This window comes from Arachis stenosperma, chromosome 9 (assembly GCF_014773155.1).
Source record: "Arachis stenosperma cultivar V10309 chromosome 9, arast.V10309.gnm1.PFL2, whole genome shotgun sequence".
In the NCBI taxonomy this organism is placed as follows: domain Eukaryota; kingdom Viridiplantae; phylum Streptophyta; class Magnoliopsida; order Fabales; family Fabaceae; genus Arachis; species Arachis stenosperma.
The window spans coordinates 1,619,438-1,644,560 of NC_080385.1; the positions used below are offsets into that span (position 1 = coordinate 1,619,438).

Below are 25,123 nucleotides of genomic sequence, written 5' to 3' on the forward strand. Positions count from 1 at the left end.
ATATTACCTAATTTCCAAATTTAATGCTTACAGTTATGTCTATTATAGTATTTTTAAATTTTAAAAACTATTTTACCAAACGCAATTAATGTTGCTTGTGTTTATTAAAAACTTTTTTTTATTTGATTTACCAAACAAAAATACTACAACTTTTAAAAAGCTATCTTTTAAAAGTTAACTTTTATAAGCTACTTCTGGAAAATAAAAAATTTACCAAACTAAGCCTAAATTTGTGTACCTCCAAATAGTTGAGAAACTTAGACATAACTTGTGAGACACTAAATTTTTATAATTTTACCCTTATTTAATTTTCAAAATTTCAAATTCAATCCCCATCCTCCCAAATCTGTCTCCAGTTCTTCTCTCATGCATAGCCTCCTTCTCTGCAACTTCTCATTGTTTTCAGCAGCTCCATATCCTCTATCCTTTCTTACTTCCCATCGCCGATCGCCGCCTCTCCCTCTTCTTCTTCGCAACGCCTACTGTTGCTTCTCTCCCACTTTTTCTTCTTGGTGCCCAACACTCATCTCTTCCACTCTTCATCTTTGTCCACTGTGCCTTCTCTCTCTGTCTTGTCCTATTCCTCGGATAGTCAAATTTGCGTTCATTATTTTTCGCCGTCGATTGCCATTACTCCTACATCAAGAACCGCTGCATCTACTCCTCCTTCTCTTTCGAAGGGTTCGAGCTACGGGAGTCCAAATCCATCGTCATCCAAATCCGCTAGCGGTTTCAAGTTTCGACGGCGCTTCCCTCCACATCCTCTCTCTAGCAAAGTCGTTCATCCCCTCCAAAAAGAACGTTTTCGATCTTTTCCTCTTCTATTCTTCGTTTATTAAAAAGTTAAATCTGAATATCTTATTTTACAGATATGCAATAAATTTAAAAAATTATTTTATTAAATTTAATTTAGATTGGCATATTGTTACTTTTGTATTTGGTTGAAAATTATAGTGGTATTGATGTTGATGATAACTTGATGAAAAAGAGATTAGGCAAAAATAGTGCTGGAGAAAAATGGTGAGGATAAAATTGATATTTTAGTAAAAATTTTGAATTGTATATTTTATTGTGTTTAAATTATCAAATAAAATAAAAGATTGAATGTCTTTTTGTGTCTATATAGTTATATGTATTGTATATTTGATGCAAATAAAAATTTTTTAGAACAAAATAAAATTTAAGAGTATTTTAAAAATTTTTGCTAAATTTCAAGAATAAAAAATATACTTTATACTTTACCCTTTAATTTATCTCTCTTCTAAAGACTAAAGAATGGACAATTTTTAAAGAATATCTTAAAAATGTAGATGTTGATTTTTGGTTTTTCAACTTTTTTTCCTCTTCTTTCTTTTCTTAACATTACTTTTGTCAAGTTTAGAAAACAGTAATTTATTTAATGCCAAGACAAATATTATTTGACTAAATTTAAAAGTCTAAATTAAATTATATTTGATGTGTTTTTTATTGTATAGTAATATGAGAACGATAAAAAAATAGTCAAAACTTACTTTATTTAATATTCATTAATTATTACAATAATAAATAAAATTAGGTTAAATTTTGTAAAATTGGTGAATGTATTTTTTTCTGAAATTATAATAAAAAGTTTTACTGTTATTGTGATGAAAATTAAATGTAAGCACATTATGTTAAGTAGCTGAACTAAAATATATAATAATACAAATTATTCTTTTTTATTATATTTTGTTACTGTTATTATGAGACAATATCTCATAACTTTTCGTTTAACAGACTTGACAAGAACTTTTTTCAAATTAAATTTTATATTTTAATTAAAAAAATCTTAAATTCAACCTCTCTCTTTTTTAAACCATTCAAAACATAGTAGTTATCGAAATCGGATCGAATTGATCAGTTCAATTGAAAAACTGACAAACCAGTAATCTGATCGGTTCGGTTAGTAAATTAAACTGAATAAATAATTGAATCGATCAATAGTGGTCAAACTCGTTAAAAATCGGTCAGTTCGAACTCCACACCACATCAAATTCGCGCGAGTCCACCATACACAAGCACGCTGAACCACTGTAAGAGCTCCGCGGGTCCACCATAAATTTCCAAAAACGCAGTGAGGAAGGTTAGAACACGTTGTGACAAGAATACATACCTTAGCCCTTGCTGCTGTGCCATCAAGCTTCTTCATAACATATATGACAAAAATTTAATATATAATAACCATGAATGAATTTTTATTTTTTTTATCCTTTTAAACATGAATTGACATGAATACTAAACAAATGACAATATCTATTATACAAACATATTTGACATATTGATATTGATTGTGTTATCTTTTGTTTTCTCTCGTTCATTTAAATTGAAAAAATATTTTGTATTAGTGACTAATTTATTATCTATTTTTGTACCATAAATTATATCTAAAAATTGATATTTGATTAATTATTAATATATTTTTTGAAAATATGCATTTAATTTTTTATTTTTATTTTTATTTTTATAATTTTATATTTTATTTAATTATGACTAGATTAATCGAGTAAATCAGTGACCCAACAATTAAACCAGTAATCCAATAACTCAGTTGTATGACCAGATTAATTATCAGTTCGATTCTGATAACTATGATTCAAAACCTTTCACCTTTTTGCTCCCTACCTACCATTTTTCAAGATTAAACAATAAGGTGTGTTATCATCACTTCCTTGTCAAAAAACCTAGCGTGGCAGCACCGTCCTATTATAGAAATTAAAGTTTGCATAAATAATTAGTATAGCTGTAGGAAACCCGTTTGGAATTGAAATAACTATAGAAATTTGTCCCTTTTCTTGAAGTATGTTGCATTTAATTATGGCATTTACCCCACCCACGTAATCCATTATATTGGTTATTATGTCGTGTGTTAGGAGGTTTTTGATAATTCTTCTATTTTTTTGTAGGGTTAGTTAAGGCTAGGGTAGTGCCTAATCATGTAAGTGATCAAACTATTATTCCTTCCGTTTTTAATTAAATGTTCACATTTACATTTTTCTGGATTAAATAATAATTAAAATCTATAGGAATTACAAAAATTTAAAATTTGAAATTCTCTAATAACTTGCTTTTTATTCACTTTTCACACAATTATTTATAAATATAAGAATAATACTCCAACAAATATGATATTTTTTAATAGTATTTTAGTCAATAAAAATTTGCATCGGTATTTATAATAAAAAAAATTTATATATAAAAAACATATAATTTATACCTATATTTATTAGAATTTATACATATAAATTAATATAATTTATATTTATATATATTTTTTTAAAATTTGCATACATATATTAATATAATTTATTTTCTAAAAATAATTTAACATTTATGTTAATGAAATAATGACAAATATTAATTAAAATAGTTGGTTCCAAGAGTTTCTCTAAATATAAACTAAAAGAAATTGATGAGCCTTGATGATGAGTATGAACATATATATACACACAGTACAGTCACCAATCGCCACCCTTTATATGCCTATAAATATTAGACACATGATTTAATTATGGCATCACATCGACAAATTATTCATTATTGTTTTAGTTTCTCCATCATATCTTTTTTTTGGTCTCTCTAAAAAAACAATCCTTTGTTACTGTTGCATATGGTTCCACAAAGCAAAAAGTTTGAGGTAAAAGTTATATATATATATATATATATATATATTCATTTGTCATAAAATTACGTATTTTTTAAAAAAATTTAAACTGAAAAATAGAGATAAATAAATGGTTATATATTTACACACCTCTTTAAATAAATATCTCTTTTAAATTTGCTTAAATTTTTATATAATCTTTTTTATCCTAAAATTACTTTTTATATATATTATTGTTTTTGCCACATTATTTAAATTTTTTGCATGTGTCATTGTTGTTAAAGATATAATAATTTGTTTATTTTCTGTTTATTTAAATTTTTAAAATAAATAATTTCATAATAAAATAAAAAAATTTTATAATTAAAAAAATTAAATTCGATTCATATATAAAAAAAACGTGTTAAAAATATAATTATTCATATGTCTGTTGTTGTGTGTGTTTGTGGTGATACAGTAATGGAAGGAAGTGATATATACAGAGGAAGCAATAGTCTAAGATCAACTAGTTTTAGACTTAGGAGAAACAGAACCACAAGCTCAGAAAACGTTTTCTCAAAGGCATCATCATGTGAAGAAGAAGATGATGAAGAAGCTCTTAAATGGGCCTCACTTGAGAAGCTACCAACATATGATCGTTTGAGGAAAGGGTTATTAGCCACATCTAGAGGTGTGGCTAATGAGATTGACATCAATGAGCTTGGATTCCAAGATAGGCAGAAGCTTCTAGATAGATTGGTCAAGGTTGCTGAAGAGGATAATGAGAAGTTCTTGTTGAAACTCCGAGAAAGGATTGATAGGTAATTAAGAAGACAAAAATTTTGATATACATGTCTAAATAAAAAAGTTTTATACTTTTTATTTTAATGATTTTGTTAACAGGTGTTTTAAGTTTAAACATAAAAAAAGGTTTAATTACTCTATTGATCTTTATAATTTCGCAAAATTTTTAATTAGATCTCTATATTTTTTTTTAATTGGGTGTTTGCACCAATTTTTTTTCAATTAGGTCCCTCTTGATAGTAATTGGCTTAATTGTATAGGGACCAAACTAAAAAAAAAAATTGATACCGGGACTCAAATAAAAAGAAAAAAAGTGTAGGGACAAAATTAAAAAAAAATTTAGTGCAAGAATCTAATTAAAAAAAAGTATAGGAATCTAATTAAAAATTTCACGAAACTATAGGACCAACAAAATAATTAAACCTTCTAATCAATAAATATATAACAATGATTTTTTAATTAGTTGTGGGATGAAAATAAATGGGAATTGTGGTATTATAATGGATAGTTATACAAAAATTCGATCATCGGAATTAATTTCCCTACTGAATTTCAATTATGTGGTGCATGAAAATATTATTGTTAATTAAAAAATATAAAAAATTAACTTTTACTTAATTAATTAATATTAATTACTGGACACTAAGAAAAATAACATTAGCTTTTTTTTATTTTTATTTTTTTTAGAATTTAAAATTTTGAAAACAAGATTAAGAGTTTATAATTTAATGTCCGAAATTCAAGATATATAAAATAATTTTTAAAAAAAGTCGAATAAAATAAAAAAAAATAAATTTTCTAGCATTATTCTATTAAATAAAACTTTTCAAATTTAGTAATTATTTTGTATAATATTATATTCTTTAATTATCTCTTTTGTTTGTCTTTACAACTTTGCTAGGGTTGGGCTTAACATTCCAACAGTTGAAGTTCGATTTGAACACCTTAATGTTGAGGCTGAAGTTCTTGTGGGGAGTAGAGCTATGCCTACTTTTCTAAACTTTGCTATTAATCTAGTGGAGGTAAACCTAATTAAGAAGATTAATAATATAATTAATGTTGTGTTTTTAATTAGTTAATTATTATTAGTCTCGCATTAATCTTTAAATAATCACTTTGATATTGTAGAGTGTTTTGACTTTTCTACACATAATGTCAAGCAAAAAGAAACAAGTGACTATCTTCAAAGATGTTAGTGGAATCATTAAACCTAATAGGATGACATTGCTTCTTGGTCCTCCAAGTTCTGGAAAAACCACTCTTCTTCTAGCCTTATCAGGAAAGCTTGATCCAAGTCTCAAGGTAATTAATTAAAATCAAGGATTGTTTATTTGGCTTGTGTTTCTATTTTGTAAGCTTTTAGAATTTTGTAAAAGAAAAGGTGAAATAGAAAATAAATTAAATTTCATTATTTTCACTATTTTTTCTTTTCTTGTTTATAAAATTATAGAAACAAAATATACTAAAATTTGAAGATTAAAACGTAATCCAAAATGCTTTAAGTGTTTTCTCTTAAAAAATTGTTTCTATATACATGGTTTAAACAAAAATATAATTAATATATGATATGATACTTTTTTTTTGCCATATGATACTATATACATAGTATATAGTATTCAAATTAAAAATAACTTTTAATAAACACAAACAACAACAATTGTATTTAGTAAAATAACTTTTAAAATTTAAAAATACTATAATAGACATAAATGCAAGTATTAAATTTGAAAATTAGTTAACATACGAGATTATATTAGACTTTTAAATTTTGAAAAGCACAAGCCAACTTTAAAAAGCTCTATCTTAGATACTTTCAAAAGTATCTTGATCTTTTAAAAACTGGAAGTATGTACAAACACATAAGCTTTTTTATTTATCAAATACAAAATAAAAAGCTTGAGCTTTTAAAAAGTACAAGCACTTCTTTAAAAAATTTTACCAAACTAAGACTATTTTATTATACAGCACTCCATAATAATGCATGGTTTCTTAATAATTTTATTTTCTAAGTGCCTATAATGCCCCAAATTGAACCTTTTTATGACTTTTGGCCTAAAGGTATCTGGGAGAGTGAGTTATAATGGGCATGAAATGAACGAGTTTGTACCTCAAAGAACTGCTGCATATATTAGTCAACATGATGTTCATATTGGAGAAATGACTGTTAGAGAAACGTTGACTTTCTCAGCAAGGTGCCAAGGAGTTGGATCACGTTATGGTTAGTCATATTAACTATATTATATAGAGATGAATGATTTTTTTTTTTTCCATATCTAATTTTGGGTGTAACACATAATTATATTATTGGTAATAATAATTTTGCCATCCATGCATGAATAGACTTGCTATCTGAATTGTCTAGAAGAGAGAAGGAAGCAAAGATTAAACCTGACTCAGATATTGATGTCTACATGAAGGTATGATGAGAAGAGAAGTTACAATAATAAAATCAGTATTCAATAGATGTCACATATTTACATTTGATTGGTTTCTAATATAACAGGCAACTACAATTGGAGGACAAGAAGCAAGTTTGGTAACAGATTATGTACTAAAGGTAACACTAAAAATAAGATTCTATGCCTTAAGGTTCTTAAGCTTTTTAAGAAGAGATATAATTATTAGTATTATCTTTGTTTATTAGCTTAAGTTTGTTTTTGAAATGAGTAATTTTATGACATGATATTAGAGTTTTATATTCGAAAAGTCAAGAGTTCGATTTTTGAAAAATTTCAAAAAATAAAAAAATAGTATAAGATAAATAAAAAAAAAGAATATTTATGTAAAAAATCAAACAAATCCAAAAACGAAGCTCTTGTTTAAAGGAAATATTAAAAATATAACCATTATTATTATTATTATTAATTTAAATTTTTAAAATGAGTAATTTTATGAGAATATTTATATAAATTATATGCTAGAGACTAGAGTACAATGTCTAGGAGAACATGAATTATTTTCCTTAAAATTTAAGTGGTTGATCGGATAAAGGTATATTTTAAATTTTTTTTGTGGTCAGATTGTAGGTAGTGTGTTATTTAGTATGTATAAGTAGTTAAAGTAGTTATATGTTTTAATTTTGTTTGTATCATTGTATTTACTTTGTATTATGTTTTCTTTTGAACTTGACATTTATTTATTAAAAAGGTGAATATTCTAACGAAAATATATAATTTTTTTTTCTGAAGATATTTTTTTAACTATTGGATAGTGAAAATGTAGTATTTAATTTTGGTACATCATAAAAACATTATCTTTATTTAAAAGTGTTGTTATTCCTTTTAAAGTGTTAATATTTTTTCATAAATCACACTTTTAAAATGTAGCTAAACAAAATATTTTTATAGAAAAATATTTTTGACATCTTTATTAAAATAGGTATTTATTATATATAAAAAAAAGAAGAACTCTTGAGTTCAACAATTTTTAGTATTTTTTGTTATTATTTGGCCGGTGCAAATTAAATATTAAATTATCTTTAATAAATAAATTTATTAATTCATATATATAAATTCTGAAAAATATAAATGCAAATTGTATTGATTCATGTGTGTAAAACTCTAATAAATATAAATTCAAATTATATATTTATTGTGTGCAACACATAAGTAAATATGGATATAAATTATTGTTGACAAAAAATAATAATAATATTTACTGGTAACGTCGTATTGTTCTTGGAATAAAGGTTATAATTTACTTTAACCTTAAACCCTAGATTCTAGGGTTGGATATTTGTGCCAATACCATGGTAGGGAACGAAATGTTGCGTGGTATATCAGGAGGACAACGAAAGCGAGTTACTATAGGGGAGATGCTGGTTGGACCGGCAAATGCTTTGTTTATGGATGAAATCTCAACCGGTTTGGATAGCTCCACAACTTTTCAGATTGTGAACTCTTTAAAGCAATATGTTCACATTCTTAATGGAACCGCATTCATCTCTTTACTACAACCCACACCGGAGACTTATCAACTTTTTGATGACATTGTTTTGATCTCTGATGGTGAAATTATTTACCAAGGACCCCGTCAACATGTTCTTGATTTTTTTCAATGTATGGGTTTTAATTGTCCTGAAAGGAAAAGTGTTGCTGATTTTCTTCAAGAAGTAAGTCAAATTTCTCCTCTTATTTTTTTTTTTATTTTAAAGATTTTATGTTCTGAGATTCGAATTGAACCGGTTTAATTAGGTTAATTGAAAATCGATTGTTCTAGTTCGATTTAGATAAAAATTCGTGAACAATGAAACGGTTAAAGAATTACAAAAAATTAATGAAACTAGTTAATTGATCAAATTGGTATGATTTTTTGGTGGTTTAAAAATAATAAAATATAAACATTATTTTAAAATATATATATATATATATATATATATATATATATATATTATAATAAAAATATTATTTTATTATATATAATTTAATCCCCACTCTTGAATTAAACTTTAAACTTTTAAATTTTTAGCTCTATCATTAGTTTATTGACTGATTAGTTATCAAAACCTTAGGTTTTATCTTAAATGAATTATCTATTTTGAGTAGATGATCAAATTAATCCAATTTAATACCTATCAAGTTAGTTTTATGTTCTACTGTTAAAATTATCAGCATTGACGTTTTTATGATATGCAGTTACTTTGAGTAAACTATATATGTCCTAAAAATTTTATCAATTTCTGTAAATTATATTTCAAAATAATTACTAAGAAGTGTTTATATCTGAATTATCTCTTCTTATAGGTAACTTCTAAAAAGGATCAAGAGCAATATTGGTCACAAAGAGATAAACCTTATAATTTCATATCTGCTACTCAATTTGCCGAGGCATTTCAATCATTCCACGTTGGCAAGGGAATGGTTGATGAACTTTCAATTCCATTTGACAAGTCTATGAATCACAGAGCTGCATTAACCACAAAAAAATATGGTACTAATTTGATGGAACTAGTAAAGGCTAACATCTCAAGGGAGTATTTGCTCTTGAAAAGAAATTCATTTGTTTATATCTTCAAGTTGAGCCAGGCAAGTTTTTTAGCAACTTTTGTTTCAATTATTATTGCTATTGTTGTTGAACTAATAACATGTATAACAATTTTATATTTTTAATTTTATAGACAAATAATCATCCACAATTATTAAGTGATAAGATATGAATAAATTATCAGGAGTAATAAAAAAAATTTTAATTGTTATTTGGCTGAAATGATCAGAAGAATATTTAAATTAGCAAATTAATTAAGGTGGAATTTAAAAAATATATTAGTACTCGTATTTTAATCTAAAATATAAAACGAATAAAATATCAACATTTACTGACTAGTTTTTTTTTTTCAAAGTTAGAAGTGAAACTCTGAATCCGAAATTTTTAAATAAGTATGGAAAAACTATACTATTTGAGTTATAACTTATTAGCACATCTACTAACTAACTTATATAAATAATGAATCAATGCTTTTATATGTATATAATAAGAGTTTAATTTTAATGTTTGTAAAACGTTTTATATAATCGTTTAATTAAATTTACTTTTTTAAATAATTATTTACGTAATTAATATAAAAAGTAATTATTTTTATTAATATATCAATACATATTTTGATATACATATAAGACTACTTTACAAAAATAATAATGTATTTAAATTAAATTCATACAATATATGATTTTTTTTACAGGTTACGATGATTGCAATAATTACTATGACTCTGTTTCTACGAACAAAGATGCACCGAGAATCTATTGATGATGGAAGTGTTTATTTTGGTGCTTTATATTTCTCACTATCAATGCTAACAGTACTTGGAATATCTGAAATTTCAATGGCGAGTGCAAAGCTTGCAGTTTTGTACAAGCAAAGGGATCATCTATTTTATCCTTCATGGGCATATGCCATACCCACTTGGATCCTTAAGATCCCTTTATCATTTCTTGATGTTGCTAATTGGGTCTTCCTCACATACTATGTAATTGGATATGATTCAAATGTTGCCAGGTACAACGTCTTTTTCTCTTCTTTTTTAGTGTCGCGAAAAAAAAAGTACGTTTCCATTAATGAATTTTACGATAAATTTACAAATTTTTAATTTTAATTAATTGACAGTATAAAATATTTTATACAATCTCTAATTATATATATTTATTCTTTTAAATAACTATACAATCGATGTAAAAATATTTATTTTTATTTACATGATATTAATAAGATATTATGTGATTATGTGATTGGATGTATTTATAAAATTATTTTTATATTAATAATAATATTAAAAATATGTTAAAAATTAAATTCATAAAATATAAGTTTTTATAATATTTTTTGTGATAAACTTGAAAGTTTTTGAAAATAAGATGGATTTGGTTTGAGAGGTTTGGCTGCTTATAAAAGTAGAGAATTTGCGGCAGTTTTATGTAAACCGTCGCAAATTAAGGAATATCGTTGTTCTACTATTAAATCACTTTCAAAATTGCCACAAACCGGAAAAATAGCAACAGTTTCAGAAACCGACTTTAAAAAACACTGATATCTACCGACACTGGTGCAAAAACCTATTATTTATCACTTTTTTTTTTCTTTTATTGCCACAAATTTGTGTCAATTCACACATACACATAAAATTAATTATATAGTTTGAGGTTATATATATTATATTATTTTTGGCAGATTCTTCAAGCAATATTTGGTGCTGTTCCTAACCAGCCAAATGGCTTCTGGACTGTTCCGAGCAGTTGCTGCCTTGTCTAGGAATAACGTGATTGTGGCCAACACATTTGGGGCAACTATAGGTGTTATAATTTTGCTATTGGGTGGCTTCATTTTATCCAGAAGTGAGTCCAATTACCATATATATACCTATATATTTGTTTCCTATTTAATTTATCAAAAAAAAAAAAGTCACTACTAGTATGTAGCACATTGCTCTATTGCACTAGTTTTTTTTAATTAAAAAATAAAATAAAATAAAACACACTAGTATATTAAGCATGATTATTCTACACCAAACTAGTCAGTTCAATTGAAAACTAATTATCAAACTGATTTGATTTAGATAAAATATTAATTGACAATAAATCAGTTAAAGAATTAAAAAAATCAAGCAAAAAACTAATTATTTGACAGAATTGATGAATTTAGTACATTTTTTAGTGATTAACTAGTTTAAAAAAATAAAAAAAAATATTTTTTAAAAAATATATTATTTTATTATATTCAATTCTATTATAATTAAACTTCGATTGAACTTTTAAATTTTTAAATCTCAATATCTACCGATATAATGATCGATTCAATTTTTACAACCTTGATATTAATAAGTACATAAATTGAAACTCACTCATAATTGGGCAATGCAACAGAAAACATCAAAGATTGGTGGATTTGGGGGTATTGGATTTCACCTATCACGTATGGTCTAAATGCAATAATGGTGAATGAATTTCTCGGAAAAAGTTGGCACAAGGTGATTTCTTAAGCTATATATAACTCCAAATCATATGATAATGTTAGTTTTATAATAATAATAATAATAATAATAATAATAATAATAATAATAATAAAGCCTAATTTATTTTCTCTTCAATTATAGTTTACACAAAATTCCAACAAGACACTAGGAGTTCAAGCTCTGGAGTCTCATGGGTTCTTCACGCATGCTTATTGGTATTGGATTGGCGTTGGGGTATTGATTGGATATATTTTTCTCTTCAACATTCTATACACCATGGCTCTCACTTATCTCACTCGTGAGTATCTTCACATTATTTGGTTATTTAATATTTTCATTAGAGAAATTAAAGTAATTGTATTGTCTATAAGTATCTTCAAAGTTTACTCGTTGAGATATACATGCATGAATTAAATTAAATAGTTATATACCTAACATATTTTTTCTCGCACAGAAATTTCTTTTTGACATTAATAAATAGTTATATGCCTAACATATTTGCTCACACAAAATATTTTTATTAAAATACATGTATATTTTTTGCAGCGTTTGAGAATCAACGAGCAACAAGAATTGAAGAGGAAGAAGGCAATGCAACTAATGATATAGCTCAAGAAGTTGAATTGCCACATATAGGTGACTTATCATTTCATGTCACTCTTAAAGAAAAAAAAAAGTGAGAACTTACTTTATTTATTATTTATTAAAATTAATAAATATTAAATAAAGTAAGTTCTGACTATTTTTTGTTATCAAATATTTCATTTTTTCGATAATTATTTTGATGTGGTTGAGATATTAATTAGGGTTAAGTATGATTTTAATTTCTAAGGTATAGGTTGAAAATTTTTTTCGTTCTCAACTTTTTTTTTTCATACAAAATCGTCAATAAGGTTTAACTTAATTTTAAAATAGTTCTTCAAACTAAAATATCTTTCTCCTTCTTCACTAAAATACCTGGTTCTTCTTCTCCATCACAGCAATACCCAGTTCTTCTTCTCCATCACAGCAGCATCAAAACAGAAAAACAGAAGAATATAACAGCAACATAATTTCAATAGCAACAACAAAATTTTAACTAACGGATATCAAAAAATTAAAACAAAAAAGCAGAAGAATGAAATAGAATTAGAAATAAAACAGAAACAGAAGAACAACAATGTGATAAACAAATTAACAAATCAACAAATCTAACAATATAATTAACAAAAGAAGCAGAAGCAGAATAATCAACTTAATTAACGAAGTCAGAAACAGAAGCAGAATAATCAATTTAATCAGAAATAGAATTGGAACCCAGTAGCGAGGAGCAACGACATGCGAGAAGCAGCGGCGAGCAGCGGCGATGACGCGAAGCAGCGGTGAACGACGAGGAGCAATGGCGATGAGCAGCGGCGAGCGGCAAGGAGCAGCGATGACATGCGAGGAGCAGCGGCGAGATCCAGCAGCGAGGACGCAAAACAGCGGCGATCGACGAGGAACAGCAGTGACCAGCGAACTAGCGAGGAGGATGAGCAGAATGACAACGTAGCGGATTTCCTTCTCTCCTCGCGTGATTCCATTGTCCCCACCTTCCCTTTCCCCTTCTTCTTCCCTCCCCCATCGCGTGATTCCCTTCTCCCTTTAACCCGTTTTCTTTCTTTTTATTAATTTTATAATTTTTTTATTTAGAAGTAATTTGGTAATAAAATTAACATTTTGGTAAAAATGACGATTTTAAAATTAAGTTTAACGTTAAGGGCAATTTTGTATGAAAAAAAAGTTAGAGACAAAAAAAATTTTCGACCTATACCTTAAAAACTAAAATCATACTTATTAACCCTGTTAATTATTAGTGATTAATAACATAGTTTAATAGTTATAGTATACATCAAAATGCATATCAATCAAACTTTGTATTATTGTCTTGAAGAAGGTTCAAGAAGAGTTAATGCTTCCAACAATAGTAGCAACGGAAGAAGGAGAAAAGGCATGGTTCTTCCATTTGAACCACATTCTATCACCTTTGATGAAGTTGTCTACTCCGTTGATATGCCACAGGTTAGTCATTTTCAAAGTTAGCAATAATTGTATTTTAACAAAGCTTTTAAGCTAAGCCCTGAAATTAACATTACATTTGAACAAATAACATATATACGTTCACTTTTTGTGTTTAATAATGAGGCACAAATTTTGGAAGAGCATGTGGATACACAACCACACACAAAATATATATATTTAATGTCTCGTTGAAAATTGAGACATAAATATTAAATATGGGATACAAATTTTTATTAAAAATTCTGTGTTTGTAAATTTTAAAATTTTATTTTGGTTAAATTACACAATTGGTCCCTACATTTTTAGTAAAATTACAAATTAGTTCCTACATTTTAAAAATTTGCAATTGGATTTCTAAAAAAAATTAAAATTTGTAATTTAGTCTCTGCCATTCAAAAAGTGTTTGATATAACAGAATATTCCCAGTATATTCTCTATTTTAACAAAATATTCTCAGTATCTGCTGAGAATATTTTGTTAAATCAATACTTTTTGAGCGGTAAGGACTAAATTGTAAATTTTAATTTTCTTTAGGGATTCAATTAAAATTTTTTAAAATGTAGGGACCAATTTACGATTTCATTGAAAGTGTAGAAACCAACTGTGTAATTTAACTTTCTATTTTTTACCCTCAATTTATTAGGGATAAAATTAGTTTATGTCTTTTTGTTAGCATTTTAATAACTAAATAGACAACACATATTTATGTTTACAGTAACATTAAAGAGACAAAAAATTAGAACTTGTCTTATTTAATATTTATTAATTATTACAACAATTAATGAATATTAAACATGATAAGATTTTAGCTGGTTTTGGCTATTTTTTTTAATTACCAAACATTTTCGTTAATTATGTTTATCTTTATCCGTGTATATGTGTGTCTTTCTGTCAACATCTTCATTATTTTGAGACAATAAATAAACACAACCTTAATTTATATATATAGGTGGACTAAATCTATTTTTATTTGTGAGCTCTTTTTTATTGAATTTTTTCAAGAGGTTATAATTGAATGGAGTTGAAGATCACTTGTATTATTTTCTTCACTGGCAGGAAATGAAGGATCAAGGTGTAACAGAAGATAGGTTAGTGCTTCTTAAGGGTGTTAGTGGTGCATTTAGGCCTGGTGTGCTCACAGCCTTGATGGGTGTAACTGGAGCCGGAAAAACCACCTTAATGGATGTTCTAGCTGGTAGGAAAACCGGTGGATACATTGATGGAAGCATAAAAATTTCTGGATACCCTAAGAAGCAAGAAACATTTGCTAGAATCTCGGGTTATTGCGAACAAAATGATATCCACTCTCCTCATATTACTGTCTATGAGTCCTTATTTTACTCGACATGGCTTCGTTTATCAGTAAAAATTGATTCTAACGATAAAAAAGTAAGTATTTTGTAGCTTAAGACATCTCAAGACTTCGAATGTTTAGTTTATAGAAATATTTTTATTTTAGGTTTAATTATTCTATCAGTTTCTTATAATTTTACTGAATTTTCAATTAAATCTTTGTATTTTTTTTCTTTTCAATTAGGTCCTTATATTATATCAGATTTTGTAAGTCTCTACCGTAATAAAAACGTTAAAATTAACAGAATATTCAATAAAGTGTTAGACATATTCGGTTTGTTTAACGAAATATTCTGTTAATTTTATCGTTGTTGTCATGGTAAGGACTTAATTACAAAATCTGATATGATATAGGGACCAATAAAAAAAATTATAAGGATCTAATTGAAAATTCAATAAAACTATAGAGAACGACAGAGTAATTAAACCTTTATTTTATTTTAATTTTTAAAAATTTTTAAGGGAAAAAGAAATCAAAACTGCTAAACAAACATGCCTTAATCTTTTCCTTTGAATTGGGTTTCTCATAATTTTAGATCTAACAAATGGTTATAGATGTTTATTGAAGAAGTAATGGAGCTTGTGGAATTGAACTTGTTGAGAAACTCACTAGTTGGGTTACCTGGAGTAAGTGGACTCTCAATTGAACAACGCAAGAGATTAACTATAGCGGTTGAATTAGTGGCTAATCCATCTATAATTTTCATGGATGAGCCTACTTCTGGTTTAGATGCTAGAGCTGCCGCCATTGTTATGAGAACTATTAGAAATATTGTTGATACTGGACGAACAATTCTTTGCACCATTCATCAGCCCAACATCGACATATTTGAAGCTTTTGACGAGGTGAAGAATTTTATGAAACTGATTCTTTCCAAAGCTTAGATTAAATTACACTTAAAAAAAAACTATTTTAATACTTTATTTTTTAACACCATAATTAAATGTTAAAATTAATATATATTTTTTACAAATATCACAAATGTCGAATTCTCTATGTTTTTTATGAATAATTTGACCATAGAAAATTACTTCTCAATTTTGACACTCATTTGTTTTTAATTTATTCCACTATTTCTCTTCTTCTTTGGACTATGTCAATTTTGATATCACACTGCTCTCAATTTGAGATCATACTACTCATTCTTTATCTTCAAAATCTCAATTTATTCTTCAGTTTCAAGATCTCATCTCATTCTTTGTTAAAATTTTTTGTTGAAAATATTTTATGATCAATAAGTATTACAATAAATAGTATTTTTTACGGTTAACAAGTATCACAGAAAATATATTCTCAAATTTTTCTAACATTATTTTTGACAGCTAATATTTATCAAAATAAGATTTAAACTTTTTTCACAATTACTTATATGTTAAAAATACTGTTTTTGACAAAACTTTTATTAACATATTTTCATAGTTAAAATAGCATCAAAATTTATTTTTTTGACAAATTTTAATTCTTTTTTTACACATATAACTCTAAAAAATAATCTATATTGTTGTAGTGTTATTGGGTAAAACTGTAAAGTATATAAATGATTATATATCTAACATATTTTTTTATGCAAGATTTTTTTATATAAATTTAAAGTATGAATTAAAACGAGTCTATTTTTGAGTTTAGAGTATATATTTAAGGTGAAAACTCAGGTGAAGTCGACTTCACGTGAAGTTGATATTTGAGAGCTGTTAGATGAAAATTTAGTCAAATTAGTCAAATCATGTAACAGCTCTCAAATATCAACTTTATGTGAAGTCGACTGCAACTGAGTTTCCACTTATACTTAAATAGGTCTCTAAAAAATTTTGCGTTGAACGTTTTCGTCCTTAAATTTTTTTATTACATTGAAGTTCCTAAATTTTACAAAAATAAAATATAGAAGTCTATACCTTAATCAGATCCATTATTTTCACTTAGACAAATAAATTCTCAAAAATATGATAAAAAGGACTTACATATTTTATTTTTCTAAAGTTGAAGATCTCAATATAATAAATTTTTTAGAGACGAAAACGTCTAATGTAAAATTTCTGAAAAACCTATTTAAATATATACTCTTGAGTTTATAATAAATTTCTATCTTTATTTAAAAGAATAGGAATAAAAATTAAAATAGCATTGCGATTTATAATTTTTCAACCACTAGACTTTAACATAATCTAACGCACGATATGATTCCAGTTATTTCTATTGAAACGTGGAGGACAAGAAATATATGTTGGACCATTGGGTCATCATTCAAGCCAATTGATCAGGTATTTTGAGGTATGACATGATGCAACTTAAATTCACTAATAATATTTTAAAAATTAATTATATGTACAATTCTTTATTCTAATTAATAGCATCTCTTTATCTAATATTTCCATTATCTAGAGCATTGATGGAGTTACTAAAATCAAAGATGGTCATAACCCAGCAACTTGGATGCTAGAAGCTACAAGTTCAGCAAAAGAGCTTAATCTCGGTGTTGATTTTCATGAGATATACAAAAATTCTGATTTGTACAGGTAAGCATGGACTTATATTAACACACTAGCTAGCATAGCATCCAAATAGGTATCTTGGGTTGCTTTTTTATTCTTTATATAACACACTACATAGAAAAATAGTTATAATTTTATTGATTAAAGAATTTGTAAAATATATGTTTAATTACTCTGTCAGTCTCTGTAATTTCACTGAATTTTCAATTAGATCTCTATACTTTTTTTTCTTTTTGATTGAGTTTCCATACCATATCAGATTTTGTAATTAAGTTCCTGTCGTAACAAAAATGTTAGAATTAACGGAATATCCTGTTAAACAACACGAATATGCTAACACTTGAATATTCCTATAGTTTAACAGAATATTCTGTTAATTTTAACGTTTTTGTTACGCTAGAAACTTAGTTACAAAATCTGATATGGTATAAGGATCTAATTAAAAAGAAAAAAGTATAAAGACCTAATTAAAAATTCAATAAAACTATAGAGACTCACGGAATAATTAAACCTAAAAAATATAATTTAAAGAACTGAAATTGATTCTCCACAAAAACCTTTTTTTTTTTTTTTTTGCAATGTGCTTAAACTCTCATACATTATTGTGCATCAGGAGGAACAAGGAGATGATAGCAGAATTGGGAAACCCTGGTCCTGATTCAAATGATCTTCATTTCCCTAATAAATATGCACAGCCATTTTGGGTGCAGTTCCTAGCATGCTTATGGAAGCAACATTGGTCATATTGGCGCAATCCATCATATACAGCCATAAGATTTTTTACCACTATTATCTTAGCCTTCATATTTGGAACTATATTTTGGAACCTTGGAGGCAAATAGTAAGTATAATAAAATTCTCAATTTTATTATAACCGGTATCAACATAAAATTAAAAATAACCACAAACAAAATTACATATTAGTTTTATGAAAAGAAATGTTTATATTGTAATTAAAAATAGGGTAAAATTTGTTAAACATTTTAAAAATATTTCTAAATATTATTTTGTTTCAAATTTTTCCAAAAATTGTTTAATTACATTAAATATACCTTTAACAGCCAGTTTTTTAAAAAATTTATGACTAATTCAGTAATAATTTCACAAAAACAACCTTTAATATAAGTAAACCATATATAGTTATAATATATTATTACTAGATTGGTCCTAAATTTTTTTTAAAAATTTAACTGCCAAGGATATATTTGATACAAATAAAAAATATTAGTAATAAAATTGAAATAAAATCAAATTTAGAGATATTTTTAAAATTTTTAAAAAATTTCAAAGATAAAAAATATATTTTATCCTTAAAAATATTTTATCATTCTAATAACTAATCACTATATAAGAAAAATATGTAAAATAACATATATAAATATACACAAATACGTAATATTGATATGGTGATTTTTTTTATATTTATAGAGTATTTTTTATTTTCATATTATTCCAATTATAATATAATGAATTCCATCTGGTGACATTTTCACAGCTCAAACAAGCAAGATCTATCAAACGCCATGGGCTCAATATACATTGCTGTCCTCTTTCTAGGGTTACAGTATGCATCTTCTGTACAACCAGTGGTAGCAATTGAAAGAGTTGTCTTTTATAGAGAAAATGCTGCTGGAATGTATTCTGCTTTACCCTATGCAAATGCACAAGTGAGTATTGCTTGTTTTTTTCCCCTAGGGTTGTATGAAGAAAAAAAAAAACTAATTAACTAGATTATTTCATCAATAATCACTAGTCAAATAACTTAAATCGATTTTAATTAAATAAATATATAATAAATTTGAATATTTTTTACATGAGAAATTAAATTTTAGTATTTTTTTCAATAATTTCTTTAAGTTAAATTATATGGATAATTACTAATTTGTTTGAGTTCAATCGAGTCAATGCACACTAATTTTTACCAGGTTTAGCCGTAGTTGACTAAGTCGTTATTAATTGACTAAATACAAAATAGGGTCGATCAAATGACTAGTTCAATTTTTAGTTTGAAAAAAATTAAAAATTGATTCAGTCTATTTTTTTATAATTACATATATACTTAAAGGATTCATTATTATCTAACAACCCTAATTATTTTTTAATAATAATCTTCACCAAACTATGAGTATATAGTATCATTCTTGAATATTTTCCCATATGGTAGCATTTTCATATCATTGTTGATACAACTTGTTTCTTTTGTTATAGGTCTTGATAGAGCTTCCATATATCTTAGCCCAAGCTACAATCTATGGTGTCATGACTTATGCCATGATTGGATTTGAGTGGACTCCAGGAAAATTCTTTTGGTATTTGTTTTTCATGTACTTTGCATTTTGCTACTACACTTTCTATGGCATGATGACTGTGGCATTAACACCAAACCGCCATGTTGCTTCCATTGTGGCTTCTTCATTTTATGCAATATGGAACCTATTTTCAGGATTTATCATTCCACCACCTGTAAGTTTTATTCCTTACCACTAATTAAGAGAAACATATATGTTAAGTATTTTTTTTTTGTCAATTATATGAGTCATTTTTATTGACAATTTTGTTTAATAATATAAGTCATTTGATTAATTTAAATTTTCTTAATAATATCAAAGTTTTTACTTAGTTATATTCTTGTTTATAATAACTATTATATATTTAATATATGCACTAAATTAAAGTGAGAGAATACAAGGTTGATTTAATTTTGTCCAAATATTTTTTTTTAGAAAATTGAAGTATGTGATGAAGACCATCTTTAGCTAGAAGCATTTAGACTTCTCTTGATCTTGCTAAGTAAGAAGAATTAATAGGAAAAATTGAAAAATCAATACTAATTCTAGCACTACGGACAGATAGCGGTGGTTTTGGAGTAATATTGCGGCAGTTATGACCGCCGCTAAACATATTGCGGTGGTTAAATACCCGCTAAAAGATAGGCTGTGAGCAAACGGTTAGCAACGGTTTAAACTAACTGTTGAAATAACCGTCGCGTAATAAGAAATGATTTTGCGACGGTTTTTAGCCGTTGCTGTCACTACAAGAAAAAAGAGCTATTTTAACATTTTTTTTAACGGCCATAATTAAATGTAAAAATTAATATATATTTTGACAAATATCACAAATGTCAAATTCTCTATGTTTTCTTGATGAATAATTTGACCGTAGAAAATTAATCCTCAATTTTGACATTATTTGTTTTCAATTTACTCTACTATTCCTCTTATTTTTTGGGTTCTGTCAATTTTGGCATCATACTGCTCTCAATTTGGGATCATACTACTCATTCTTTATTTTCAAAATCTCAGTTTATTTTTCAGTTTTAAGATCTCATCTCATTCTTTGTTGAAAATTTTTGTTGAAAATTTTTTATGGTCAATAAGTGTCAAAATAAATAGTATGTTTGACGGTTAATAAGTATCATAGAAAATATATTCTCAAATTTTTCTAACAAATTATTTTTTACAGTCAATATTTATCAAAACAAGATTTAAGCTTTTTTCACAGTTATTTATATGTTAAAAATACTATTTTTGACAAAACTTTTATTAACATATTTTCATAGTTAAAATAGTGTCAAAATTTATTTTTTTGACGAATTTTAATTCTTTTTTACATATATAACCCTAAAAAATAATCTAAATTGGGATGATTACATGTCACAATATCAACCCCAAACCCAGATCTGTAACACCCTAATATTCAAATTCTTATGCTCGAGTCATAAGTCAATGATATTACGGTGGTACAACTCTCAGGTGGATTTTTAATATATAAATATAGGTAATTTTGAAAGGAGTATTAATCGAGAAGCTTGAAAAGAGTAGAAATAAAATCGCGAAGACGTATCACTCACGTTTCGACAGCAAAAAGATAAATCGTGAAGCCGAAAGCGATATACGGACAAGGCATAAAGGAGATTAAGAGATAGATAACAGATAGATATATATAACATAAGTAAACAGCCACTAGTCGCGACCCGCGAAGTTTAGGCCGGCTAGGGTACAGTATGAAAGTAGTTGGCAACAGTATATCCTAATCTCTCCCAAAGAAAACATGAGAGCCTCTATAGCCAAGTTCAAAAGAGTTCAATACATAATATAATCTTTTCAAAACAAAGGTGGAGAGATTCTAAGCAAAACACAAGGTAGAGAAAATAAAGATCTTCGCCGTCTCTCAGACGAACCACAGCTCACTTCTGAGCACCTGGACCTGTATCTGAAAAACAAGAGATATATACGGAATGAGAACCCCGGGCCCATGGGTTCCCAGTATGGTAAAAGTGCCAAATAAATACAATGCACTGCAATAAAAACTCGTTAAGCATCCTAAACTCCTTTTCACCAAATATCTAGCCTAGATTCTCACTAATCCATGAATAGGCAACTGTCGTAAGGGGATACTAAATCTAGTTCATGTTACACATGTTTCCCAACTCGCTGACTCTTCCACGAATCAAACTCAGAATCATAAGCAAAACCATGACCAGTTGTTCTGCCTCTGCAACTCTATGTCAATACATCATACCCTCGTCTGGAGCTAGTGAAATCACATCACTACGTCTACCCAGGGGGCTCAAATTATCTCATTCAAAAATTATCATCATCATGCAATCGCATCATCAATTCATCTCATCAAGAACAGCCCTCAACATCCACCGACACCAACATGAGGGGTCTTTCAGTTGTACAAACACAAGCAATACAGGCAAGTAATACACAAATAAGGTACAAGTAGAACAAGTAGCACATAATCAGGTAACATAGCATATATGATGTAGAAATCCAAAACAAATAGGCAAACCCAAACAATTCAAACATATGCAAATGATGTATGCCTGCCCTATGGCCGATGATATCATCTGTCGGTTATATAGCCAACCCGACATGTCCTGGTAGCTAACCATTGGACAGAAACACCCCTTGCGGAGCAAGTAAGTTTGAGTTACAACCCCCTTGCTACTACCTGCTCAACCCAGAGCCAGTGGAACAACCACTACTGCGGTTACTACCCAAGCGGGTGTTTAAAAGCTCAACCTGGAGTGAGTGGATTCACCACTACTACCGCTACTACCCGGGCATCACAATCTCTGACCTGGAGCAAGTGAGACAAACCACAACCCTTGCTACTGCCCAGGATCTCAAAACATACATTCGTTCAGTTTAAAAAAGCAATCGTCATTGTTATCAAATCTCAAACATTAACCTGGAGCAAGCGGGATGAACTACCACCCTTACTACTAACCAGGTATCACAAATACATTCATTCAAAACTCCATAATTAAACTCATTTATCATAAACATCCTTTCCCGTCTCATACCCGGAGCAAGTGGACAATGCCACTGCCTACTACCCGGGGTCACACATCACATTTCAACAATTTCCATTATTATCCATTTAACACATTCATTCATTAATCATATATGCATTTATACTCAGCCATAATCAATAATGGCTTTTCCGTAACCCGGCAATAACTTAGCCATCCGGCTCATGGTTCAATCAAAAACTAGTCATTTATCAATAAATATAGCCCTTTGGCTCATGGCATACACGACACTTCTACCGTCATCCTCCATATCTCATATAATCATCTTTGATCATCATTGATCACAACTTTTCCCCTTGCTTCATTCGCAAGTTACCACATCTCCTAGCTCCTTCCTCTTTGCTAGGCATATCATAATGATTTAATACATAAGGGATGAGATCGGAGGCTTAAAAGTATGAGATTTAGCTTTTAAAACTCAAAAATCAACTTTGGGATGAAAACAGGGCCACGCGCACGCGTACTTCACGCGCACGCGTGGATGGCCACAAAGCTCATCGACGCGTATGCGTCATACACGCGGACGCGCGGATTGAAACACAGCCAGACGATGCGTACGCGTCAGCCATGCGTACGCGTGGGTGCATTTGCGCCCCAGGCACAAAACGGGCACAACTCTGGCACAACTCTCGGAAAAATGGCTGGGCATTGGGTGCAGCGCATCGACGCGCACGCGCACACCACGCGCACGCATGGATGGTGCCTTCTTGAAAAACGACGCGTACGCGCCAAGTGTGCCTACGCGTGGAGGGTCATTCTGCTAAAAATTTTCTAAGTTAAAAGCTACATAATTCACAGATTCAACCCCCAATCTTCCGACGGACATAACTTTTTCATTTTAAATCGTTTTTCGCCCGTTCTTCGAACGACATGGACATCCCGGATCCAATTTCACTTCTAAACAAGTTTGGCACAAAATAGAAATCCGCAATCTAAGTTATGTCCCATCAAAATATGCCCAAAAATCATGTTTTCACTCAACACCACAAAGTGCCATTTTCAAAACAAGCCATTTTCAACTCTTTTTTAAAATCAACCAAAACATGCCAATTTCATCCCTTTTCTTTGAAATCAATCAAAGTATACCAAAATCGACATTAAGCCTCCTCAACTCATACATTAACACTTTACCACAATTCACAAAAACCGCCATATAACCATTTTTACCCATTTCAAACAAATGGCTAAATTACAAACACATTAACATGTCATACATCCTTCCTCATCCCAATTTCCAACAGTACTATTTTCAATCAATCATCATTATACATAATCAATATCATACTCACTATCATATGGTTTCACCCACAAACAAACCTTAATCATTTCCCAAGCATATATCACAACATACATATCTCTCATGCATCATCATACCATCAAGGCATCAATAATCATGATCACATATATGACCACATAATATATCTCAACCAAAACCAAACATACCTCATTTATATAATTTCACCCAAAATTACCAAATTCCACACTTCAACTCCTCAAACCTTATTAGTCAATAACCAAACCAATCATTCATATATTCATTATCTGAAATCCATCCAATCACTTGTGTCATCATACAATGCACACGTCAACTTACCTTCCTTACCTCTTTCCGGCCTCCAACCCAAAATTCACGGCCTCAGGCCAAATTTCATAATTTAAATGCATAAACCACAAATCAATACTCATTACCCAATACATCAAATTTTCAATACACCAAGCATACAAGGTCACACAATTCTCAACCCAATCATTATTTCACATTACATACCAACTATGCATATTAGCACCAACCATTTACACAATCCAAACTTAAACCTAGGGGCATCTAGCCTAGGAATTCTCATCACACCACACGGTACTTAAATGAAACTTAAACCGTACCTCTTGTAGCCAAACCAATTGAGCCTCTTCTTTAGAAGTCTCTACCAACCTTAGCCCCAAGCCTCACCAAAGCTCCTCAAGCAACACCAATCTCCCAATTGTACACCAAGATCATCAAATACACTAACATAACCAATATCACATACATACATCAACCTAGGGCTTATAAAAATGACAAATCACAAAGGTT

General features: G+C 28.3%; 1 protein-coding gene across 1 annotated transcript in view; it reads left to right on the forward strand.

Moving 5' to 3' along the window:
• The first annotated feature begins 3,563 nt into the window (after positions 1-3,563).
• LOC130950616 (pleiotropic drug resistance protein 1-like) overlaps positions 3,564-25,123 on the forward strand; it is a 36,130-nt gene continuing 14,570 nt past the window's right edge. Inside the window, exons 1-22 of the mRNA XM_057879169.1 lie at positions 3,564-3,652; positions 4,077-4,419; positions 5,304-5,424; positions 5,531-5,704; positions 6,461-6,620; positions 6,743-6,819; positions 6,906-6,959; positions 8,121-8,513; positions 9,145-9,426; positions 10,080-10,396; positions 11,066-11,229; positions 11,758-11,861; positions 11,988-12,144; positions 12,393-12,482; positions 13,759-13,886; positions 14,943-15,275; positions 15,795-16,085; positions 17,425-17,508; positions 17,620-17,753; positions 18,343-18,570; positions 19,225-19,396; positions 19,938-20,192. Coding sequence (XP_057735152.1) covers positions 4,079-4,419; positions 5,304-5,424; positions 5,531-5,704; positions 6,461-6,620; positions 6,743-6,819; positions 6,906-6,959; positions 8,121-8,513; positions 9,145-9,426; positions 10,080-10,396; positions 11,066-11,229; positions 11,758-11,861; positions 11,988-12,144; positions 12,393-12,482; positions 13,759-13,886; positions 14,943-15,275; positions 15,795-16,085; positions 17,425-17,508; positions 17,620-17,753; positions 18,343-18,570; positions 19,225-19,396; positions 19,938-20,192 — 4,059 coding nt within the window. The 5' untranslated portion in view covers positions 3,564-3,652; positions 4,077-4,078. The remainder of the gene's footprint in view (positions 3,653-4,076; positions 4,420-5,303; positions 5,425-5,530; positions 5,705-6,460; positions 6,621-6,742; positions 6,820-6,905; positions 6,960-8,120; positions 8,514-9,144; positions 9,427-10,079; positions 10,397-11,065; positions 11,230-11,757; positions 11,862-11,987; positions 12,145-12,392; positions 12,483-13,758; positions 13,887-14,942; positions 15,276-15,794; positions 16,086-17,424; positions 17,509-17,619; positions 17,754-18,342; positions 18,571-19,224; positions 19,397-19,937; positions 20,193-25,123) is intronic.